Below are 15,675 nucleotides of genomic sequence, written 5' to 3'. Positions count from 1 at the left end.
CATATATTTTTAACCATCTCAAAAAGAAAAAAAAAAAAATGATATATCTATTCCCTTGGACAAAGTAATGTTCAGGAGTTCAATAATTTTGTGCTCTCAATTACTTGAGACACTTGACCCGTATCTTTTTACTTTCCTTATCTCAAGTTTAAAAAAGAAAAAATAAAATTCAAACACATGATATATCAAAGTATAAAACAAAACACAAAAAGTAAAATAGAAGATTTGTATCTTAATCCGACCGCCTGGAAGAAGGTTCTTGGCCATGAATTTTGCCTAGATTTTGTTGGGTATTCTTTTTCCCATGCAACATTTGCCACTTTTTAAGACCCTACTTTGAGCTAAAACATGTTAATCACAAAAGATGCTGATAGTTCCATTGGAAAACTCGTTGAAAATTGAAACAAAAATGACACTATCGCATACATGTATAATGAAGCTAATATAACTTGGTTGATCGCAATATAGTCTACAATTTGTTGACAAATGTAGGCTAAACATGACACCATGAAAACATCAGGAAGATGGAGGCCCCTTGAAAAAAAAAAAAAACCCAAAACCCAGGGAGCCACATTGTGGAATCACCATCTGCTTGCTGTGCATGGTAATCTGACTAAGAAAACAGTTCACACAAAAATTCCACATCTCACTATGGCGTAAGATCTTGTGAGATTGTACAATCAAATGATGCTGCTACCATGTAGACCAGTTGACTGCAACGGTAATGTACCATTTGATCACCAAGCATGCTGAAGATGACTCATTGAAACATTGACCAAAAATAACCCCACTCCATTGCTGATAAGATCCTGTAAGGTAGCAAAATCGGATGATAAGATAATCCTCTTGGCCGAAAAGATAAAGCACGAAATATATAGTAGAGAGGACAACCATAGAACGGGTGACACTAGTAAATAAAGATTGAAGAACATTTCAACCTAATTCTCTACCAAGCCAGCATAAGACCAGCTTGAGAGTTCAGTGCACGAGTAAATAAATAACAGAAGCCACAAGCCTAACAAATAAATACAGATACAAGTAACAATTCAGTGTACAAAAGAGGATTCTCATGTTATGGGTGTCAACAACGTTGCCAGCTCAATAACAACAAAGAAGATATAGGGCTCCTTTGGATAGGCTGTTCACAAATGTGCAGAGCTAATTAACATCAAAGTTAAATTATGACATATGGATCCAAAGCTTATTGACTTGTTTGGCTACAGAGCTATTGCCAATGAATATAAAGCTTAGGAAGGCTGCACAAAGCTACATCTGTAGAGCACCTAGTCATATATTATCTAAATCTTAGTAAGATAATGTGCAAGTAAGAAAAACAAAACAGAGCAGGCTCACGAAATGCTAAAAACAAAACAGAGAAGGCTCACAAAATGCTGAAAACAAAACTAATGGAGTTCAACTATTATGCAAAATGCAATGAATCACATCAATTATGATCGAAAGCTCAAAGGCCACATCTAGAAATTTTTAATAATTTTTAATTCCAGTTAGTTGTATTAGCAAAAAGCTCTAACTCAAATGCACTCCCTCCTCCAATAAAAAAGGGGATAGAGAGTGAGATCACAAGTTCAAGGCTATTGGATGCATGTGTAATTTACCAATCCACAATAAAATTTCCCTCTATACAACCTTCCACTAACCAGCTCAAATGATACTCATATGGCACAAAGAAATGGAAAGATGCCTTGTTGGTACCCTGGGGGTCTGATTTCCACTCTGGTTCCTAGAACCTAGTAGCCAAACTATTAAAAATTTGGACAGTACTGATTATTGGTATGTCTCCTCTCTCTCTTTCTCCCTCTAATACTTGTACACAATCCGGTGAAAATAACAAGGTGGGGCAACAGGACTCTTGGAATCCAAAACAGTATGAGCAAAAACTGGAATCCAAAATAGTACGAGCAAAAACTTAGCTTACCTTATGAGTTATGAGCAACAGAGTGTATTGATAGAATTTCAAAACATTGCTAATCCAATCTGCAATTAATTCTAAAGTTTGGAAAGCACTTTGTGAATTGAAAACTATGAAAATTATGACTCATTTCATTAATAGTAAGATGTCTCGTAAACAAACAATTATGATGCACATTTTCAAGTGTAGGATAGTGCATCACAAACACCATCAAACTTATTGGGTTGTAACAAACTTAGAAAGAAATTGAACCCCAAAAAAAGTGAAAACCCCACAATAATGGGATACTCTCTTTCGTTAGTTTCCAGCACAATATCAAGTGTTATAAATTGTGCTAGATATTGGGCCCAGGCCAACCCAATCAGGGAGCCATTATGAGCCCAACCAAGCTGAAGGGAGCTTACTCTTCCAAGCTATTATGAGGGATTAGGAAAACCACATCATTAAAAAACATGGCAAGTTCACTTCAAGAAGAATTTACTACAACAACTTGATTAACTGAGATACACATCCTAATAGTCTCCGAAGTACCTGCATTTTCACTCACACAAAGATTATACCACATACAGCCACTGCCCCCAAGATACTTGACATTAAGTCTAGTACATAAAACCAGATCTTCAGCTTGAGATTAATGCACAAAACACCATGGACAAGATAATGTAAAAAAGAGAGAATCAAATTAAGGCTTAAATTAGTCTAACCTCTCAAATAAAAGCTAAACTTCCTATAAGACACAACCACTCTGATCTGGAATCCAATTCCAACATCAAGAAGTCAAATTGAGATATGGCAGCTCATGTACACGACAGAAACAATTATAGTAGTCGGAACAGAAGCTTTTGTAAGTAACAAGTGAAAACTCAGTGGTATCTACGAAAACAAACTCAATACTTTCAAATAGCTCCAGCATTTCAAATATGCCGTCTTCAGCAACGCTTAAGCATAATAAAAGCAATGTAAAAGCCTACATGTACTACAAACAACGTTATGGCTGTTTGTAGTGCTTTTGCTTTTGTTCCTAGAGGTGTATGCATGTGTATCATTTTTTTTTTTTTGGTTTTTCATTGATGCTTAAATGAGCAAGATGATTATGCATTTTTTGTGTATTAGAGTAAAATGAAGCTAAAAAGCAATAGATCAGTGCATTGTCATCAAGGTTCTAACACTGCACTTTGTAAAGTTTGGTGAAGCTCAAATTTGAGCAATATCAATTGTAGGTTTATATTTGTTGCCTTTGTTTGCTTCAAGAACTATAATTATACTACCACTATTTAGTGTTGAGGGTAAATTGCATTTTTGGTCCCTCAATTTTAAAAGGTTTGATTTTGGTCTTGCAAATTTTTAAATTTAACAATATAATCCCTCTGTCTAAAAGCCATGAAAGTTGAAATATCGGAAAAACACCCATTTCCAAGGGCAAGTGCAACTCTACAAACTCACCTAAAATATATGGTTCATATACGTGTATTGAAATATATGGTTCATATACGTGTATTGAAATATATGGTTCATGTAAAAGATGTATCCAATATCTGGTCATATAAAAGCTGACAAACATGATAGCAGACTTCTTGGTAAAGACCACAAGTAAAATTCTTCATCATTCCAAATTTTCTCCATAACAGCAAATTGTTAGTTTCAATAAATAGTATTTTTGCTCTTCTCCCCTTTGTTATCAGAACTATGCCCACTACAAGCACATAGAGATAGACATTCTAACCCTCAACTCCCCAGCAGCACACATAAATAGATTCCAAAATCTGTCAAACACAGAGGGCCACCTCGCATAGAGAGGATACACAAACACTATAATGGAAGTGCATTTACAATACCCATTAAGCTTTTTATCACTAAAGAATGTTAAAAATTGAATTTTTATCAAAAGCCCATAAACACAATCATGATTCTTGAATGAGAAACATAATAAAGAAAACTCCTTCATCCATTTATTCCCAACCCACCAAAAACAAAACACAGGGGTCTGATTCCAATGATATCTATGTGTCTACAAATATAAAGCAATAATTATAATCAAAACCCAAAATGGGCAGGTCTCAAAAGCAGCCAAAAACCCAAATAAATCCACAACCCATGAAGAAACAAAAACAGCAGCAGCAACAAATCTCTCAGCCAAAATAAGTTCTAAAATTTTGATTTCAAATTCAAACAATCATGTAACCCACCAGTAAAAAGCCCAAATCTATAACATAAATTCAGCAGAAGAGGAACGGAGAATTGTTACTGGGCAAGCAAGATGAAGAACGAAGCAGAATTAGGAACAGAGAATTGAGAGCCTGTGGAGACTGAAAGAACAGAGTAGCAGATATACATGGAGGAGTATAGACTAACTGAGAAAATAAAGGAGGAGATATACATGGGGGAAGGGATAAAGCTGGTATTTCCTATCGTATTGGCGCTATTTCTTATCGTATTGGCGCTATTTTGATTTTCTGAAGGAAAAAAAAATAGCAGTTAGCCCATCTGTGTTTCTGAAGAGGCAAAGCTTCGCAGTGTTTTGCAAACGTGAAAATTCTGGATTTTGAAAACGCAAACATGCTGATTTTGTGGAGCCAAATGATTTGGCAAATCATGTTTTGTCTAAAACGCACGTTAAGGATTTGTAAACAGCCTATCCAAACAGGCTCATAGCTCCTACAAACAAAATAATGTACTATCCTCATTTCCATATTTACAATCTATACCTTAAATAGGCAAAACTAATTTATTTACAATCTAGGGGTGAAGTCAAGAATTTTTATTTGTATGCATGCATCTGTCCTAAAAATGTTAGGGAAGCTTCATTAAGAATATCAGTAAATAATAAATTTCACTAGAAAATACACTAACTGGGATTATATTTGAAAATTTTGCACCTTACTTCAAATCCCAGTAGGACTTCAAACAAAACAGTATGCTACCATAAACTCTCCATCTCTTTAGAAAAAGCAAGACTTATGTTCATCATGCAATTACCACCATATGTAACTGATCCACAATCCCAAGGGAGCATATCTTAGCATTTAATGAGTGACAGGTAAAGTCAAAGGCCAAAGTTGCCACAATTCTCAAGTCATAAGATCTTCATCTAAGGTATGAACATGTAAGGGAGTAAACCTAAAACGTCTATTTCTCATATCATTAAGGAAATGAGACAACTTCTCGATTATTATTTCCTATTCTCTACTATTATCAATAGAATGAAGAATGAGTAAACATACTTATCAAAAAAGAAAGAAAAAAAGAGTGGATAAACAGAATAATGCAGTTAGTAAGTATATAAACACTTAAACAGGGTGGCTAAATTACAACAATTCCCTTGCTCCATGTTTAAGTTAAACCAAAAGAATTTGAAGCTGAAATTTGTAACTCTAAAAAAAAAAAAAGCTAAAAGTTTCACTTTTTATAAGCATTAATGTTGATTAGACAACTTATTCATTCTACCATACAGTTTAAAAGTCCAATTTACTTCACTTTCTTAATTTATGCTTACAATACAAACGACAGCCAAAGAGATGAAAGCTAGCCTTTGGGACATCACAAGAATCATAATACAGGGATTCATTTCACACCTGATTCATGGATTCAATACAATGTTATTATGTCTCTAGAAAATTAGTTCATTTTCTACTTGTCAATCTCTCAAATTTGATGTTAAATATCTGATGAGGATTCATGTTCTCTAGAGAAATTTTCATTTGTACTATTTGATTTCTCTCTTAATATCTATCTTTTCTAATAAAAAATGTTTAGCCATTTACTGGGAAAGAAACAGGAGGGCAGGGAGTACACAATGGAAAAGAGAGGATCACAAAATATTTTTTCACAAAACTCAGACTTTTAGAGGGATGGAGAAGAAAACCAATGCACTAAATACGAGGATCATGCTGATTATATCATAACACTATGCATAGTTTGTGTAATAACAATATACATAATGGTTGCATGTAACTATCAGGCAACATGAAACAAGAACGAAAGCTTTCCTGTATCTGAACAGATCTCTCAGTCTACAAATGACTCAGCATAAGCCCCATTGTGTTTTACATTTTTTTTTTTTTAAATATCAAGTATTCCTAATAGTAATCAAAACAAACATTTGCATGTACTAATGATGGTTGCAACACAATAGTAAAATAATAAAAGTGAGGAAATTGTTTCAAATAAGTACTTACTCAAACTATTTGGCAATTATAAGTGTTGCAAAGCTGAAGTAATGCTGCTTGATTTGCTGGATCAAGATATTGATTGATGATCTGGGGGTATCTCCCAGGAGATCGGGAGGAAAGCCCAGCCAATGATGCTACCAAAACCTCCTTTGGATCCTTTATATCTTTCAGAGGATCCTCCTCTTTCTTCCCAGCATTGTAAAGACGGACAAAGGTAGCAGTATAACCCACATTTTCTGCAATATCTGGCATTTCTTGTTCCTCCTCAACCCTATCCTGCTCTGGCCGTGAAAGGAGAGTAACAATGCTATCCAGCATTTTTCCCCACAGTTCAACATTTGCAGCATCCAAAAGAGCTGGAGATTCACCTATAAAGCATATAAGCCTGGTTGAAGCAACTGCAGTCAACTTAAGCTCAATGGCTCCAGTGATTAGCTTAAGATTAGGTATCCAAAACTGCTTCACAATCACGGAAAATATGTTGGCCTGAACAGAATTCATTGAATCTACAAGCTTCATAGAACCATGTTTGACTACAAAGAGTGACATAAGTATCAAAAAAGACTTCAAAAACTTTACTGCTCGCCATTTTTGGAGCTGTCCAAAAAGGATAGCCCAAATATTACGAATGTTGGGTTCAATTACATTGTATTCAAGACTCTCAATAACAGTGTTGAGCACATAGAAGCCCTGCTCGGCTGTACTAGTCGATGAGATAAGTGTGTTGAATATTTCAAGAACCTTGATAAGCCTCCCCTCTTGCTTAAGCTCATGAGGTGCCTTTTGAAGGAAGGCCTGAAGCAGACGCACAAGTGCTGGGACATTTGAAGCTTTTTTCCATGACTCAGGTGATAGGAGAATCTCAAAAATCTGCATGTAGCTTGGTGGAATGGGTGGTCTATTCAATTCAACAAGCTGAGCCAGCAGTTGAAATGCATAAGGAAAGAATTCAGTTACATCATTGGCTAATATCAGCTGGAGGGAAGGGAAGAGGCCTGCTTCAAAAGCTGATATAAGAGAGGGGTCCCTCTCACACGTCCGCTTGACAAGAATGGCCACAGACTCAAACAGATAGTGATTAAAAATTGGATTCTTTGGGTTTTTGCAAACTTCCATGAGAATAGAGGTCAGTCCAGAAATGCAAGTTCCAGCAACCTCAGAAGATATTTCTGCTACCCCAAGAACCCGCATGATACACTTCATTATATATTGATTCTCCTCGGACTCTGGAAATTTGAAGGCATTAAATAGGTTGGTCATCAGCTCAACAAAAAATGGAGCAATGTCGTTTGCAGTATACCTAGATCTTCCCCCCTCATCCTTGACCAGCAACAGTTTCTCAATACAACTTGCAGCATAAGAATGAACTACATTCGATTCCGCAACAAGGAACCGAATCAAATCTCGGAAAATCTGAACTGTAACATCCTTTGATATTTGATTCCTGAACATTGTAAAGAATTTCAGTGCACCTGCCTTAAGCATCGGAAACCCATTCACATCCTGACCCTTCAACTCTGGCACAATAACTGAAGCAAAAAAACTCTGAACATCAACAAGATCTGTCGAGACCAAACTACCCCCAGCCTTCTTAGTAGCAAGGGAGACAACTAAGTATATGGCACAGTCCTTATCCTTCCAATTTGCAACTGGGTTTGCAGCAAACGAAGTTAACAAATGCTGAATCTGTGCAGAAACTATCTCAGTGACCTGTTGCTTATAATTGGTGGCAATCCCTTTAAGAAGCTCACATGCAATTCTCCTCCTAGTATCAAGATCACTACCCTCAATATCCCTCCGAATGAACTCAACATAATTCATTTCAAAGAGTTCCTCATCCTCCTCTCTCAACCTCACATTCGGTACCACAATACTCTGACAAATCTGCGGTATCACTCCCTCACCCGCAAACAAAGCATGGTGCACACTCGTGCTCACCGTGGTCAAAAACTTAATCGCAGTCACGGCCAATTGATCACGACTCGAAGATTGAGTCACAGTCCCCAATAAACTCCAAACTGCAAGCGCAAAATCATTCAAGTACACCTGAAACTCCTCCTCATTCTTTTCCATGTAAAGATTAATATTCTCACACACCGCAGCCCTAAGCTCATCTACGATGGCTAGCCCATCAGCCCCACTATTCTCAAGCACAGGATAATTAGTAATTAGATATTTCCTAAACTCAGACATCCACTCTTTCATATGGTCCTCGAAAAACTCGGGCAATTCTTGAAAATTCAGTGAATAGAAAATCCTACAACACAACCTCTGAGACTCGAAAAGCGGCTTGATCACCGCCGGGGGACTGACCGTGGCGGCGGAATCAATTAAAGCCGCGGTTTTGAGAAAGATTTCTAACAAAGGAGCGGCGAAATTATCCAAACAGTATTTCAAATCAAGCAAGAGATCATTGGTTTTATACTGATAACGAAACTTCTTAAATATAGAGTTAGCAGTGCCGAGAATACCGTTAATGGAGGCGTAATCGGAGGCCTGCGACGCCTTCTGGAGCTCGGCAATAAGCTCCGGGAGCAATGTGGGCCAGGATTTGGGGAAATCGTGCTTGCCGATGAGAGCTAGGGCTTCGCTGAGCTGAGATTGGATTTTGGGAGTGGAGGAGAGCATGAGGCGGACGATTAGGGCTTTGATTTCGGCCTTTTCGGAGTCGGGGATGAAAGGGTTGGATTCGTCGGGAGAGGCCGGAGCCCATCGGGCGCGGAGGTGGTTTTTGAAGTTGACGGAGGCGGCTTGGCGGATCTGCTCGTCGACGGAGGGCTCGGAGACGAGGCGGAGGACGGCGAGGCCGTAGTTGGGAGTGTCGGCGGCTTTGGAGAGTGAGGACTCGGCGAGGCGGCGGGGCTCGGGGGCTGGGGAGAGTGTGTGGAGGAAGCATTGGGAGAGGAACTGTAAGGTTTCAGGGTTCCACTCCATAGCAATCCAAATTGATTTTCAGATTTCAGAGGTTTTGAGTGTTTCCTGGTTATTGATGATATTAGGGTTTTTGGTGGTTTGTGGAGAAGATTTTTGAAATGAAAAGAGGGAAACGTAGAGAAATTTTGGAAGTGGGAAAGTGTCAAGGAGACGTCTACGGACGAAGGGTTTTGTTTTGTATACAATGGTTTTTTTTTTGGTCCTACCAATTTCATCCAAAAAGACAATTTTGTCCCTAAACTTAAATAAAAAATAAAAATAAAAAAACGCCGTTACTTTTTGTATTTCCTCTCCCCCCCTCTTCTCTGAGTTCTCCATCTCAGAACTCTATCTGTAATGGAACTTAGCCACGGTGAAGCCCATGATTTGGTCACCGGCATCAACAACACCACCAATAAAAATCTCTTTCAAAACCAATAAAAACCCAAAAAAAAAAAAAAAAAACAGCAAAAATCCAAGCCAAACAACACACATAATTCCCAATGAAATCTCCTAAAAATCTCAACAGAAAATTCGAAAATTATCTGAAAAAAAAAAAAAAGCTGACCTGTGGAAATAAGAAGGTCAACGGTTTTGTCGTCGGGATTTTTGCCGGTGACGGTGAAGTACCGGCGTTGTACGGTCTCCCGATATTCCGACGAGAACTGTTGCCGGAGATTATTGAAACTCTCCGTCGAATCCTTCAGCTTCTTCCTCAGCCCATTGGATGATTAGTCTATATTTGAATTGAAGATGAAGAAGAGAAGGCGTACCCTTGAGCGAAGATGCGACCAGCCCCAAGTACGTTGTGACCAACTTCACTGTTGCCCATGTCATCCTCTGTTGGAAGACCTACGGCAGAACCATGGGCCTTAACCAACCTCCATTTATCAGGATCGCGCCCTAAACAACATACTCCGACCTTGGCGTTATAGAGAGAGAGAGGGTTCTGACTTTTGAGATAGAGAAACTCAGAGAAGAGACGTTTAGTTTTTTTTTTTTTTTTTTTTTAAATTTAAGGGACAAAATTGTCTTTTTAGGATGAAATTGATTGGTTTTAAAATATTGTGGACTTAGTTGATATTATCACAAACATCAGGGGTGGTTTGTAGAATTTACCCTAAAAATTATTTCATTTTTTTTTTATATGGTAGAAGAAACTTTAAATAAGTGAGATTTGAAAAAATAATTTTTTAATCATATAAGGTATTTCATATTGTCAACTTGTAAAACTAATAAACTATTTCGTTTTTTGATGCTATCAAATAAAGATAAATGTAGAAATTTATATTCTCATAAGGTTTTTCATCGAAATAAATAATGCGAAATGGTGCGAGAAATAAACAAGTAGTTTTTAATCTTAACCCTTAAATTTAAAATAAAAAATGTTAAAAAAATGAAAAAAAAAATTATAGAGAAAAAAGAACAATTGCACACACTACCAAATCTTGATTCGTATTTATGGAAGGTAAGCAATAGCTTTGAGTTGTTGTTTTTTTTTTTTTTATAAAAATTAATTTAATTGTTGATAAGATATTTGAAGTTTTGGACATTTCTATTAGAAATATGAGAAAGTGTAGATGAGTTATGTTTCTCTTAGCTTAATTTTATACTCTATTTTGTTGGGGTAAAAATGAATATGATGAAAAATGGAAGAAAGAGAATGAAGAGAAAAATGTGATTTTTCATAGTTTAATTGGAAAGAAAATGGATGTGGATGAAGTTTTCCAACCAAACCAACCATTTTTCCCTTTCTAAATTAGGAAAAAAAGAGGGAATAAAATATCATTGAGAAATAAAAGTATGAAAAGACCCCACATTGACATTTTTCTATTTTTAATAATAAATATATATTCAAAATATATATATATATATATATATATAATAGTAAACTACTCTCCATCTCTACCAAATTTGTATGGTGAACAAAATATATTTTATATTCAACCAATTGATTTTATCCTTTTACTTTTCCTTCCACCAAATAAAACTCAAAGACGCATAGTTTTTTCCTATAAGTTGGGGCTTTAAATTTTTCAAGTGACAGGCTGTGAATAGTAAAAAAAAAATCTATATAAAAATGATAGTCTTCTCAAAAAAAAAAAAAAAAGATAGACCACTCACAGTATACCGACATGAAAGCTGTGGCAAAAAATAGTTGCTAAAAAGTAAGAACTATTAGATAAGTGTAGTTTGACGCAGGATTAGATAAGTGGGAGTCAAGAAGGGCCGAACGAGGGCCCAAAATTCCTTATGGGGCATAGGATTGATTTTTGTAGAATATATTGATGGGCCGGAACACGAAATAACTTGCACAATATTTTTTTTTTTTTTTTTTTTGTTTCTTTTTCCGTTTTGAAAAAATATTAATTTTGTTGTATTGAAGTCTGGAGATACAACCACTTTCAATTTGATTGAGGCCTTTGTAGATGGGTTGAGTAAGAGTCAAGTGGGCTGTTCACCAAGCCCAAAGTGTACCAAAGCCCACCAGTGATTTTTGAATGAGATTTTATTTGCAAGCCCCAATCTAATTTGGTTGCGTTAAGATACTTTGTAAACTAGCCCAGCCCATACTCGACTCTCATACATCACTTATCAAGTATCAACTAGTTTAACACCATTTTTATTTTGGCTTTTCTTACGAGAATAAGACTTAGATACAGTATTTAGGTACTGTTCCTTAAATTTCTCTTTTAAAATTCTGCCATATAAATTTTTTTCATAGATGGAAGTGTATTTTTGTAGTTAAGTAGTCACATGACTAAATCTTAAGAGGAGAATCTAATGAACACCACTTTCAATTTGATTGAGGCCTTTGTAGATGGGTTGAGTGAGAGTCAAGTGGGCTGTTCACCAAGCCCAAAGTGTACCAAAGCCCACCAGTGATTTTTGAATGAGATTTTATTTGCAAGCCCCAATCTAATTTGGTTGCGTTAAGATACTTTGTAAACTAGCCCAACCCATACTCGACTCTCGTACATCACTTATCAAGTATCAACTAGTTTAACACCATTTTTATTTTGGCTTTTCTTACGAGAATAAGACTTAGATACAGTATTTAGGTACTGTTCCTTAAATTTCTCTTTTAAGATTCTGCCATATAAATTTTTTTCATAGATGGAAGTGTATTTTTGTAGTTAAGTAGTCACATGACTAAATCTTAAGAGGAGAATCTAATGAACAGCACTTAAAGTACGGTACCTAATTTTTGTCCTTCTTACAATGGTCAATGAAGAGGAAGTATACCCTATTACTGTTATGGGTATATGCATCATCTCCCTCACAGCTGAGTGGGACCCACCAACTATAAAGGGGAGGTAATATACCCGTAACATGGTATATTTTTCCATTAATGAAACTCACGACTCAATCCTATCAAGGATTAATTGAAATGTATACATCATGATTAATTCATTAATTTTTTTCAACTAAAACAGATATTAATAAAACATCTTATTTGATCACAAGTCTTATATTTAGGATTAATTGTTCAAATATGTAACGAATTTTAGAAATTTGTAGAAGAAATATATGAAAACATAGAAACTGATTGACAAACCATTAGAAGACCAACTTTGTGCCTATCAAGAATCCAAACAATTGTTGCTAACTCTATTATAGATGTTGAAGTCATAGCTTTAATTTCAGCTTGTGAGGAAACGAACTGGATAAGAAATTTGTCACACGAAATCCACTTTGGGAACACCCAATTCACATGTGTTGATTTATTATGAAAGCATAAGTACATTGGTAGAGTACATAATCATTATTATAATGGATAATACAGACTTATAAGGGAAGAAAAAAAAAAACAATTTTTAAGCAATTAAATTATTCATATAGATTATCTCAAAGCGTTGATAAGATGGAGAGTTAAAAAACACATTGAACAGAATAAGACTAAAGTATATACAATCATGAGTCACATATGAGGAATTAAGGATAACTGGGGAGTAAAGACAATGAGAATTAACTTTAATGGGAAAAAAAAATTTGTGATGGTCATATGAAGTGCACAATCATTTTTTTAATATACATTTTTTAATTTAAACTATCACTTTGGTATAAGAATATTTATTTTTTGATGTTTAGGGGCTAAATAATTAAATTGTTAGTGAAAATTTGCAACTCTTACGATTGAAGTGTAAGAGTTGCAGAGCACCCTTAACATATTTCACCTGTGTGACTGAGAGTAAGATCGCTTCCTAATAAAAATAACCTTATTCTCAAATATTCTTATGAAAACTAAGATCAACACATGGTTATAATGTGCTAGTTAATAGAGATTATGTCAACACCTAGAGTGTTATGTGGGTGAGTATGGATACTTTATTTTTCTTAAGCAATCATAGTTCAAGTTTGAGACCAATATTGACTATGACGTAGAGATTGGAGTTTTACTAACAAGTGAAGGTTCAAATGTGAAGCACACTTTGCACAATTACTTTGCCTAGTGTTGACAACTCAGTCACAAGTTGTGGCTAAAAAATGTCCACATAGAAAGGCAACCGGCATACAAAAACTTTGTACCATTGGTTGGCTAGACTTAGCCCTAGCAAACCAGAATTTGGGGCTGGACATGCCGATTCTTAAGCCCAAGGACAGCAGGGCCCCACATGATCTAACCTTTTGTGGCTGAGTTAAGTTGCGGACAACCTAAGCCCAACATCGCTAAGATAGGCTATCTATAATCTACTCTGTCAAAACTGAAGGTAAAAGTCTAGTAATTTATTGTTTCCTTTATCTATAAATAGAGACATCAAACTGACTCTCTCTTTTCTTTAAAAAAATAATAAAAATTGACTTTCTTACATTTTGTTTTTTAATTAATGTGTTAGGATGAAATTAATGAAATGATAAATATAACATTATTAAAAAAAAAAAACCACATAGCATCACGATGCTTGTTTTGGTATAGCTTTCTTATATGTTATCTTTAATGTCTAGGATACAACACATGAATTACTGACATTTGACAAAATTGTTATCTTGTATAATTATGTATTTACCTAAAATGACAAAAAAATGTAAAAAGAAAAGAAAAGAAAATATGCATTAACATGTGATGTGGCAGAACCATAAACTTTTATATAAACATTATCTTATTTTACCTTAAATGTAGAAAAAAAAATATTGTGGAATTACTATTTAACATGACATGAGTTAACTAAAAGAAGATTCTATAATAATTGGAAAAAAAAAAAAAAAAAAAAGAGTAGAAGATTTGTTTGGTAGAGCCAGATTTTAAATTAGAGTTTGGTACCTTTTTTTTTTTTTGTTTTTTTAGAAGAGGTACGATCTATGTTACAATGACAGAACACTTTCATTTATTAAAAAAATTAAAAATTTTACTGTGAAAACTTATTGAGAGAATCCTTTTTGGGTTCCAAAGTCAAAACAAAGAAATTGACCCATCACTACACAAGGCCCACAAGGGTAAAGGACTAGAGGAGCCTCTCAATGATACAGAAAAAAAGAAAAAAAAAAATTGAAGACAGAAGGCTACAGGAACATCAAGTGGGACAAAGGAACCACCATACGCTATCCTGATGCATGGGTGACTCCATAATCATTTACATCCTTTCTTAAAATTCGAGTTCTACCGCAAACAAATTCACAACTTTAGGTAGATTGTGGCTACTTGTTTCTAACTTTCGTATAGACCTAGTAATTTTTCTGTTTCAATCAGAGTCAATCATATGAACCGTTGGGACAAAAATTATGCATTTTTTTTGGTATTTGATTTTTATTTTTGTTAAAATTCACTCACGTGTTGGAATATTTTGTTTATCGATTTCTGCGGTATGATTACACTGATAATAATAGTACTAGTTGTATACCAAACAAGATAATAATAGTACTAATTGTTCCCATCCAACTCCCACTTGTTTATCTTTTTCCTTGTCTCCTTCCAATCCTGCCAAAACCCACTGCTCTAACAGTATCTAATTATTTTGCACACGTTTGATTCCATCTCTGTTAAAACAGTGAACTTGCACAAAACCACAAACATGTTTTTATAGAGTTTTGAAAATGTCCATTGTTTTTTGTTTGATAGTTCGAAAAATGAAAAAGAAGCATGATTAACCCATATTTTTGATAGTTGAGAAGTTAGTAATGTTTACTAGTTGTATACAGTGCTGGCTCAAGGCCTAGGCAACTTAGGCCTAGGCCTAAGGTCCCACAACAAATAAAAAATTTTCCTACTTAAAAAAAAGGCCCATCTCCTTTTCCTTTAATAAAAGACCCAAAATTTTATAAAAATAATTTTTTAAATAATTGGTACTTTTTTTAAAGAGTGATGTTAAAGATACCACAAATTTTTGTATAGATTTAACTGACATATCACCGATCATATAAAAAAGTAATTCAAACACAAATAAATTAAGTTGTTAAAATTCATCAATTACAATCATAATCACATTTATTGTGAACATTTTGTAGTATTTTTAGTATTTTTCTTTTTCATTTCTAACAAGGCTTTTAAAATAGGAGACCAATAAAAATTTAACCCAATTGAAACCCTAAGATGTTTCAAATAAAATGCTGCAAATGTGATAAATCATCAATGATGATTAATCTCCTACTAAGCCACACACCAAATAATATCTATCTATCCCTTTCTCTTAAAAAGAATATATAAAATTAAAATTTATATTACAA

At 35.0% G+C, this 15,675-nt stretch overlaps 1 protein-coding gene across 1 annotated transcript; it reads right to left on the bottom strand.

Annotated features, from left to right (window-relative positions):
- Positions 1-351: 351 nt before the first annotated feature.
- LOC126696778 (exportin-2) lies at positions 352-9,221 on the bottom strand. The gene is made up of 2 exons (XM_050393496.1): positions 6,106-9,221; positions 352-809 (listed from the first exon to the last, which is right to left on the bottom strand). Exon 1 carries the CDS (start codon positions 9,031-9,033, stop codon positions 6,106-6,108), a length of 2,928 nt encoding a protein of 975 aa, XP_050249453.1. The 5' UTR covers positions 9,034-9,221; the 3' UTR covers positions 352-809.
- Positions 9,222-15,675: the final 6,454 nt, after the last annotated feature.

This window comes from Quercus robur, chromosome 8, assembly GCF_932294415.1.
Source record: "Quercus robur chromosome 8, dhQueRobu3.1, whole genome shotgun sequence".
NCBI lineage: Eukaryota > Viridiplantae > Streptophyta > Magnoliopsida > Fagales > Fagaceae > Quercus > Quercus robur.
The sequence above is the reverse complement of the archived record's forward strand: the minus strand, read 5'-3'. Positions and strand labels throughout refer to the sequence as shown.

Excerpts from the sequence above, each read along its gene's own strand:
- LOC126696778 (XM_050393496.1), bottom strand. The coding sequence starts at position 9,033 with ATGGAGTGGAACCCTGAAACCTTACAGTTCCTCTCCCAATGCTTCCTC.